Source organism: Arachis stenosperma, chromosome 9, assembly GCF_014773155.1.
Source record: "Arachis stenosperma cultivar V10309 chromosome 9, arast.V10309.gnm1.PFL2, whole genome shotgun sequence".
In the NCBI taxonomy this organism is placed as follows: Eukaryota; Viridiplantae; Streptophyta; class Magnoliopsida; order Fabales; family Fabaceae; genus Arachis; species Arachis stenosperma.
Window position 1 is genome coordinate 6,096,891 of NC_080385.1, and position 10,782 is coordinate 6,107,672.

A 10,782-nucleotide genomic window follows, 5' to 3' on the forward strand; every position below is an offset into this window, starting at 1 on the left:
AATCAGGATTTGTATAATAGTTAGAGTTTTATATTTTTTAACTTGATATATTTGTTGTTTTAAAAATACATAAAGATAAATTTGTAGTGTTATTTTATTTTCATAATTTATCTTTCGTCAACTACTTTTGCTTTTGGTTTTGGAAGAAATAACAAATAAGTCCATATTTGCCTCTCAAAATATGCATAAAAATAGCTTATTTTCTACTTCTAGTTTCTTTTAGAGTACAAACAAACAACTCATTAGAAAATAAAATAAGTATTTATTTTTGTAAAAATTATTTTTATTCTAAAAATACAAACAAATGAGACCAATACTCTTATAAAAAGCGATGATAATAAAACTTGCCTTGTTTTTTCTAGGTTAAATTACTTATCAATCATGTAAAACTATTTGATAATGTTTGTTTCCAAAAACTGAATCTAGATACTGAAACTAAAATTTCAGTTTTGGACTCCTGGGACACAATTTCATTTTCCTGCCAGTACCTTCAGAAAAAAGAGATACAAGGTATGAAAATTTATGGAAACAGAGATGGAAACTTTAACAATATTTTCTTTAATAACTAAGGATATTTTAATAAATATCTTCATTTCATATACATATTTATTTTATATAACATCTGGACAGGCTAGTGTATACACTGAAACCTTCCATTGCTGTAAATCATAGAGGACTAATGATCAATAACAAGAAAAAACTGATCTGCAGGTGCTATCCGACAAACAGCACGATTGTTTATTAAATGCAAAACATGCATAAAGATACTAATCCCTGATTGGCAACCTCTGCAGCTCACTGCCTCATCATCCCCGTTATAGCAGCCCTACGCCGTGAATCAGACTGTTGCTGTGATCCCCTAGAATGCTCTTTCAAATCTCTGATTTAACCCATAAAAGAAAAAAAGTCAATGCATGAAAGATTTGAGAGGAGGGAGACAACGCCCAACACACAAACCTGCAACGTGGCACACGGCACCTCGATTCCTTGCAAGCATGAGCATGGAGTTGAAGCAAATACCACATTTTCCTACAACGAACACAACCTCCAGCTGCACGTGTTTTGCATTGCATCCCATGGCGGAAAAGCTCCTTTATTTTGCGGCAATCTGGATACTGGCAATGTGCAGAACGACATCGGGGTACATGCACAAGTAGATCAAGCATTTTCCGTAGCTGTAAATTCACACAAATTCATTTACATCAAAAAGCATGTATAGAAAGGTAGTTACTACGGACAAAAGAAGCAAGCAATTGACATCAAAATTAAGAACTGTGATATGTTGAAAAGAAGTTACTGCTCACACTTTATCCATCCCATAGATAAAACAATCACGAGGAACAGTGGAACACTACAATAGAAATCATTAATATGCCATATCATAACCTTGTCATCAATAATTACCAACCCCCTGTGCGCGCGCTCCCCTCTCCTGTTTTTTTTTTCTTTTTTTACCATGTAACGATTGATAAAATTCCTAAAATTCAAATAATTCACTAACTGCGTGATACATGTCCAATTCAGAGGAACAAAAAATAAAATTAAATATTGTGCCATACCTTCAATTCTCGAAGCTGCCTTGATTCTTTGTTCTCAGCATCACAATCTGCCATTGATGGATGATTTGTCAACTTATGGGGATGATCAATGCCTCCATCCTTTTGATAACAAGACTTACATACATCATACTTGGGGCAAACTTCACAACGCCACCCTTGGCCAGTTTCTATGTCAAGATCGCATATATTACAGGTAGTCACAAATGCAGGAGCCGTCAGATTATGAAATGTTCTAGTATTAAAGAATTCACTCTCGAGAATATCATCTATGTCCTTCGTATCAACTGGAACATCATTGATTTCAATCTGCAAGACAATGCAAGTTATTTTAACAAAAAAAAAAAATTAAACCCAAATTCGCTTCCAATCAGTTAGTGCCACACGATAATGTGTACTATTTTTTCACCCTTTTTTCTGTGAATATACAGAAAACCTAGAATTAAAATGCTCAAGGGGAAGTTGTGGCTGAAAACATAATCACTACTTTGAGTTCAAATTGGAACTTCATAATCTGTCTGACAACTTAGTACCTCCAAGTAGCAATTACTAATTAGGCAGACATTAAGGTGAGTAACAAGCAAGTACTAATAAAATTATCACATGCTAGAACAAGGGAAATGTTCTAATTAGGTAGAACTCTTTACTTACTGGATAAAGGGTATGACTCTCCCTTTGATCAATAGGATGTCTTTCTTTCTCTTCACGTTTTAATTCCACTTCATAGCACCTGAGAAACCATTTATATTAGATCAATGTATTGAATATTTTGTAATAAGGATCAGGCAAACATATTATTCACACAACTGCACAAAAATAACAACAACAACAACAGGGATGGGGTGTCAAATAAATAATAATCGGATACAATGTTGAGAAACACAAATCTGTTATTGAGACAATATCATATTCCATAGCAGTTGTCCTAGTCTGCATTAAAACTGTTTGTAATACAAGAGAGTTTGAGCATGGCATAAGGCAGCAAGCAAAAAATCTTGTCATCCAGTTATAACTCAAGACCTGAATAAGAAAAAACTAGTAACTTAAATAAATAAATCAAGTATACTAATACTTTCCAGCTATCAGCAATAATGAAAGTATTCCCAACTCTGCAACAAGAAAGGTTTATGCCACCAAGTGGGGGTTTGCTACATGGATCAACAGACGCCATTGTAGTCTATCATGGATCATGTCTGTGCTCAACCCATTCATATTTAAATATCTGTGATATTTCTTCCATAGTTTCCATGGGTTTCCCCTACTAAAAGTATTACCGACTCTAATGGTGGAATTTGAAGAGGAGGACTAAGTGAAATACGATGAGTGGTGTGTCTGTGGGTGACCTTCAATGTCCATAGTCAATTTAGGTGAAAGCAAAAGGAAAAGGCTAGAAAGGAGAATACTACATCAAGGCAGGAATCACACCAGTGGAGACAGAGAGGACTCCAGCTGCAGATAAGCATGGGCTGTTCCTCACATCAAAGCCAGTAGATCTTGAGACTGCTATGACAGTTGACTAGTCACAACAGCATAAATGGGAAATAGAAAAGAATAACGGAGAAAGAGAATCCCAGTATTTGAATTAATATTTGACCAAATGGGGCTGCCGAAAAGGATGCCATCATGAGAATCTTAATTGACAAAGCAGAAGAAACCTGCTGAAATTATTTGGGATATTAGATGATTTTCACTTATTCAATCCAAGTTGTCAGATGCAGATTTTTTTTATCCTGCACGGAAAACTTGTACGGTCAAAGCAAGTTCCAGGCAATGGAAAACTCAGCTATCATATTTCAAGGGGACCCGAGAGGTGCTTCAAACTGTTAACAGGACACTCAGAAGTCAGAACTTCACTCTGAAGGCAAGAAGAATTCCTCCCACCCATGCGGGTTCCTTCAAACTGATTGAAGTGATTACAAAATGTAGTTCATAGTTAATAACTAACTGATTATGCAGGAGAACTCTACAAATGGGAGAATGGAGTGATAGGGCATAGTTGAAATTAGTTAGGCAGAATTCGAAGAGTGCAGCAGAGGGAAATAAAATATTCCATTTTCCTTTCTCTGTTATTGCAGCCTTTCCTGTGTTTTTACTCTTTAGTTTTTACCCTACATCTCTATAGTAATAGTTACACTAAGATAGTATGTTTAACCAATTGCAATCAACAGAATCATATGGCAAAAATGGAGATATAAGTGAACAATACTTACCTATCACAAATCTGAAAATTCTCGCACTGGTTGCAAACCCAACGGTTGCCAGACACCATTGGAATACTACAATTACTGCATGCATGCTGTGCATCAACCATGATAAAATCCTCCTTCATTGGGCAACTGGTCTCACCATGCTGGAGAAAGATAAACATTGTAGGAAGAAAATCATTATTACACATATGGATTAGATAAATATTAGAAGCACTAAACCAAGGAACACGCCTAAACGTTCAAAGATATAATTATATCACATAAACCCTAATCCCGAACCCCCAAATTCCAAACCCCCAAACCCTAATAAATTATAAATCACGTAATCTCATTCATACCATTTTCGCTTCCGAAATAGAGAAAGTCAGAAAGGTATGCTGGAGATGTTGGATCTTCCGTTTGGTTTTAATCGGATCTTGTTAGAGTGATCATACGATTCATACCGCAACACACGCAAATAATGCCGACGAGATATCGAGCTTAGTCATGTTTTTGCTGCTTCTACTTTTTCGTTGTCACTTTTTTTTTTTTCAATTGACGACCGGTTGTAATTTAATCCCACATTTTTACATTTTATTTATTTATTATAAAATTTCAACCGATATATATTATATTTGTATATATTTATATATATTAGTTTGCAAATTTTTTTAACTGAATAATTAACCATTAGAATAATTAAATACTTGTTCAAACGTTATTAAATTGTTAAAAAAAATTCAATGAAAAGAAGTTTTTTTTTTCAATAAAAAAAACTTTTTTTAACATATTTAATAAATTTTGAGTAATAAAAATAAAAATACTAAAAAAATAAAAAATATCTTTTTTAAGAAGTTATAATTTACATTTTTTTAAAAGATATTTTTTTAAAAAAAGTTATTTTTTAGTGTGTTTGACAAATTTCTAATAGTAAAAATAAAAGTACTAGAAAAATAAAAAATAAAAATATTTTTTAAGAAGCTACAACTTCTTTTAAAAGATTTTTTTTTTTTGAAAAGATATTTTTTATATCATAAATGAACAAAAAAGTACTTTTATCTTATTTTACCGAAACATAATTGATAGATAAAAAGATCTTTTTATATGAGATATCCAAATATAAAATCACTTTTACTTTTATAAAAGATCTTTTAAAAAAAGATATTTTACGAGAATGGCGCCCAAACAAGCCCATAATTGATAAATAAAAATATCTTTTTGTATGAAATATCCAAATATAAAACAGTAGGACTACACATCCAAACCTTATTGCATCCAAGTCCATCCAGGCCCAACACAAAAAAAAAAGTCACTCTCGTTAAATAGAGTGTATACACGCGCCTAAACCCCACAAAATGTTACCCCTTCTCTTCGCGCTCTAATATGAAAAACGGTTCGTTCCTCTTACTCAAAACTGCAACAAAAGAATTTCAAATCTCTCTCAAAAAATCTTCTCTGCGAAAACTACTAAAGTATCTGGTGGCGCGTTTAAGATCATCAACAAAAAACACACAAAAAGAAGAACAAAAATTTCGCAAGGTACTGACAAAACTATAATTATTATGTTCAGTTAATTTCTCACAAATCTCACATATCTACTATTTCGATTTAAGGTTTAGTGGATCGAGTTCATTCATTGATTGGAACAAGTTTCTCTTATTCCATTTTTTTGTTTTTCTCCGTAACTAGGGCATCGACTGAAACTGTGTTGTTAGTTTATTGGTTCTGATAAATAATTCACTTCATCTCTTAGTTTGATTGAATTTATTTGCATGCAGAAATGAATTGAATGTGTTTTTCTTGCTGTTTGAGTCTTTATGACTTTTAGTTCAAATCTAAACCGAATTCGGTTCATTTGGCTAGTTAATTTTTGTTCAAATCCGAACAATTTCGATTCATTTATAAATTGACTGCTGTATTATTCCTTACAACCAAAATGAAAAAGAAGACCATGTCAAAAAAGGAGAAGCCATATTACAATGTAAGCATGAACACATTAAATTAACTATATTTTTGTATTATAAATATATCATATAACATAATATTTTAAATCCTTGCAGAAAACTCATGATTTCAGATGCTCAACAAGATCAATAGATAAGGTATTCACAAACTTGAATGAAGAAAAGAAAGCTATCATTGACGAAATGGGTTTTGGTGCACTAAGACATATCCCAGAGTTCAATGTCTCGCACAAGCTCTTGAGGGAACTGATTCTTACCTTTGATCTCTATCATGGATTTTTGAACACGCGGTGTGGGAGAATCTACATAACCCCTGTCAAGATAAGATATGCACTGGGCCTAAATTCACGCGGTATTATAATATCCAGTTTTTACATTTCTAATTTTTTTTTGTTATTTTTATATTAATTTGTTTATATTAAAAAATTTTGGTGCTGGTGATAAATATTGACAAAATATTTTATTCTTTAAGTAATTTTTGGTTCATTTCTTAGTTTATTTGAGATTCATTTAGATACATAAATGAATTTGATATGGTTTTGTTGATGATTAAATCTTTTTAAGTGGTTGTTCAAATATGAACTAATTTGTTTACATTAAAATATTTTGGTGCTAGTGCTATTGTAGGGGATAATTTTTCTAAAATAATTGTCTACAACAAACTGAATGACCAGCAGAAGGAGATTATTGACAGCTTCAAAGGTGCTACTTTGACATCTTTGACAAAATCTGTGACAGATATGAGTGTTAAAGTGGATGGGAACTTGTTGAAATTCAAGACAACATTTATCCTCTTTGTCTAGAAATGCTTTTTGTAGTCGACAATATTAAGTGCAGTCTCGTCGATCCATAAGCCACTTCTCCTTCATGTGTAGACAGTCCGACGATAAAATTGGGGTAATCATGTGCTGAGCTTCCTTATCAAAGGGATCAAAACCCAGAGAAAAGGAACAAAACTTTCAGTTGATGGTTGCGTCTTTGTGTTATTGATAATATATTTCTATGAAATAAAGTTTGCAGAAGTAGATGATGCTCTTGGGCCACCATGGGTGGCGCACTGAACACAGACGAGATTGGTCGACCGGATTGCCTTTGAGGCAAATAATGAAATGGTAAATAAACAAAATCATTTCCCTTGAAATTTCGTTTCAGGTGCTTCTAATTTTTTTTTTTTTTTTTGCTAACTAAATAAGTTTGTATTTTAGAAAATTGTGAAAAGAGCATAATTGAGGGGAGAAAAAGAAGAAAAGAAGGGGAAAACAAATGAAAAGAAGAAGAAAGAAAGAAAGAAACCAGTCATCCTGCATTCGTCTTCAGAAGAAGAGATTGTTTCTTAATATGAGCATACTTCTCACCATCACTTATCAAAAACTATCTCTTTATTTAAAGTTTTATATTCTTATTTTAATAATATTTTTTGTATGTATTGCAAAGAAGAAGAAGAAGAAATGGTGAAACCACCACCAAAGAAAAGAAAACAACCACAAAGAGTGGCAAATAAACAAAGCAAAAAAGGAAAGATTGTTCAGATAGATTCAGAAACCAAACTAAATCCGATGATGAGTAAGATTGAGAAATAATTATTTTATTGTTATATATATATATATATATATTCTGTTTTTATTGATTGAGTCTTTTTGACTACTTGTTCAAATCTGAAATAATTTCGGTTTATTTATGAATAATTTCGATTCACTTGATGATGTTGATAACTGTTGATAATTTCTAAATTTTATATTGTTATTTTAACAAAAAATTTTGTATGTAGTGCAGAGAAGAAGAAGAAATGAAAAAAATCACCAGAAAAAAGAAAACAACCACAAAGAGTGGTAGAGAAACAAAGAAAAAAAGGAAGATTGTTCGGACGGATTCGAAAAATAAAACTGAATCTGAAAATGAGTAAGATTGAGAAATGATTATTTTATCGTTATAAATATATATTATGTTTTTATTGATTTAGTTTTTTTGACTGTTTGTTCAAATTTAAAATCATTTCGATTTATTTGTGAATAATTTTGGTTTATTTATGAATAATTTTGATTTATTTTCACTTGAATTTGCTAAACTTGTTTATGTATGCTTGTTAAGTTAGTTATAGCTCTGATATTTGTCAGCTGTATACATTTAATGTGTTTTTAAATCAAAACTTTTTGTATAAATTATCAGAAAGAAGCAGAGGAAATGAGTAAAAAAAGAAAACAAAAAGAAAAAAGAATGAAAAGAAAAAATGACGGTGCTGCATAAACAAATGTTGCTCTGGATAAAACGTAGAGAAATGATCGTGACTCGACGGACGCACAATATGATTTATGACAGACGTAAGATTCAGTTTCTCGTATAAAGTGATTTTTCTTTCTCTGCTAAGTTTTCCTAAAACCTGATGTAATTTCTTTGCTTTTAATGAATAATATTTATTTTTTTGCTTAGACTGTCTCACTGTCCTCTGTAAATTTGGAAGTGAAAGGGACCTGTGTTTCAAATACAAACGAGCTTAGGAGAGTTTGTAAATGTACCGAGCGATACCAAGTAATTTCTCTTAATATTTATTTACTTCTTCTGCTTTTAATTAGAATATCTTAGTTGATGATTTTAATTTTGCATCTTTTTTATTAGAAAAAATACTTCTGAATCCCTATTTGCAATTTTTACAAGAAAAAATGGCATGAAAAAAAAAAAGAAAAAACAGAGTTTACAATTTCCGACTATGTAAGTTAAAATACTTATGTTGGTCTTTTAAATTTAAATTTAGGTAATAATTTTTTTAATTATTGACATGAAATTCTATTTACTATCAGTAGCCCAATAGTAGCCCAATAGCTGATCGTCAAGAACAAATCTTTGTAGTTTGAGAAGAAAGTCAGTCTCAACTTCTGGATATGTGAGTTTTCCAATTTACTTTTCTATTCTAAGGAATAAAAAAAATTGGATTACCATAATATATGATGGCACACAGTATACTTTCTCGTCAAATCTGCGACATTTTTTGTTGTTCAGAATCATACACATTGCGGAGACCACCTTTAGGATTATTAAATATATAGGAATATAACTTTTCAGAAAAATCATTAATGTTAATGTAATAGCTGAATAATTTACCGTATTTTCTACGTCTTGTTTGGGTGTTAGAGACAAAAAGTGGCATCTACCCCCCTCTAAATGAGCTCTGTGGTCCAACATGAATATGGTCTCAAACTCATTGTTTACCCCATCTTTGTCAACCTTGATTTGTGTCATCCACTCATAACATTTTTCCCTTAGCTCCTTTGTTATTGCTTTTTCTTTCACTGGAGTCTTGTACTCTTTAGGGGTGCTCAAAGTTGGCTCTACACTTGTTTTCTCTGCATATTGCAATGCTGCTGTCACCCCCAACATCCATCACCGTCTCTATCAATATTTCAAGTTGTGTTACTGTTGATTGAGAGATCGGTGGACTTATATCAAGGTTGAATGAAGGAATGTCATCTTCCCAATGCCGAAGAGGGGGAGAACTGTAAGATGACAGAGAAAAGTTTTCAAAATAATAAAAAACATTATGATATAACATCAAAACAAAAGAATTTTAAGTAAAATTTACACATTAATAGGAGCTTCTTACTCTGATTGCCTTGCCGAAGTTTCTTTGTGGGCTTGCTCTTGGGATTCTAGAGGGCAGCTGGATTAAACAGAAAAATGTTTTATAATAAACCGAAATTATTATTATCTAGGATCAAAATTGATAAATTGGATTTTAAGTAAAACTTACTCATTTACAAGATCTTCTGGCTCTGATTCCCTTGCCAAAGTTTTTATAGGGGCTTGCTGTTGAGTTTCAGGATGGTAACTGGATTACATAGTTATGTGTTTTAAAATCAACCAAAATTATTATTATATAGCATCAAAACTACTAAAAAAGATTTTAAGTAAAACTTACACATTTACTAGAGCTTCTTGCTCTAATTCCCTTGCTGAAGTTTCTTCGTGGGCTTGTTGTTGAAGATCCGGAGGGCAGTTGAATTAAACAGAAAATTGTTTAATAAAGAACCGAAATTATTATCATATAGGATCAAAACTAATAATTCCCTTGTTTTAGTTTTTGAAGGGACAAAGGTAAAGGTTTTTGTTGTTTTACCTCTTCCACAAGAGAATTTGGAAGAGCAATTGCAATAGGAATTTTAATGAAGATAAACAAAAAAGAGTTAATGTTGAGCGATTAGAATAGAAAAGTAAATTTGAAATCTGCACTAAGTGAAATCTCCACACTGATTAATGTCGACGAGATATCCAGCTTACATGTTCTTGCTGCTTCTATTTACTTTTTCATATGAAAAACACCATTGTGTTTTTGCTCAATATTAATATTGGGGTGTTCTGCCATTTTGTGGGTAGGTTTTAACACGCAGGGGGCGTGCTGAGTTGGCGTCGTTAGCGGCGTAGCAGCACCCTACCAACACGCAGTGGACGTGTTGCGTCAGGAATCCAGCAAGCTTTGAAAAGATTCTCACAAATTTTCGAGGAGTTGCAGGTGCTGTACAACACCATGTGCTGAAGCTCTGTAAATGGAGCTCAACCCTCCCCCCATATCATGCTTCGGGAGTGAGCTTGAGAGAGAAGTCTAAAGTGAGAAAGAAGAAGAGTTAGTAGTGTAACTCCCGCTCCTTAGTAGTGCGTTAATATTGTATTAAAAAAATTACACATAAAAAAATTATTAATTTGCATTAATAAAAAATAATAAGTAATTATACTACATTCCAAAAATATATTATTAATTATTTAAACTATTTATTTATGTAAGTTGATAATTTAATATTTTTAATTTTTTAATTTTTATTAATATTAATTTTTTTGTGTTAATATCAAATAATGATATTATTTTTGTTTGTATTTAGTATTATTATGTTATTTAAATTTATAAATATTAAATTTAATAAATAATATAAATTTTAGCATATTATTATTTTATTTTATATTTGATAATTAATAAACAGAGAAATAATATAAATGTAGTATAAAATTTTTGAATTTTTTGTTATAATGTGATTATTTGTATATAAATTTAAAATAATTTAAATGTTAATATTAATGAATTTTTTATTTATA

General features: G+C 31.5%; 1 protein-coding gene across 1 annotated transcript; it reads right to left on the reverse strand.

Annotated features, from left to right (window-relative positions):
- Positions 1-537: 537 nt before the first annotated feature.
- LOC130947548 (histone acetyltransferase HAC1-like) lies at positions 538-4,314 on the reverse strand. Its single transcript, XM_057876244.1, has 6 exons — positions 4,102-4,314; positions 3,767-3,906; positions 2,208-2,286; positions 1,560-1,865; positions 958-1,175; positions 538-880 (listed from the first exon to the last, which is right to left on the reverse strand). Exons 1-6 carry the CDS (start codon positions 4,102-4,104, stop codon positions 796-798), a joined length of 831 nt encoding a protein of 276 aa, XP_057732227.1. The 5' UTR covers positions 4,105-4,314; the 3' UTR covers positions 538-795.
- Positions 4,315-10,782: the final 6,468 nt, after the last annotated feature.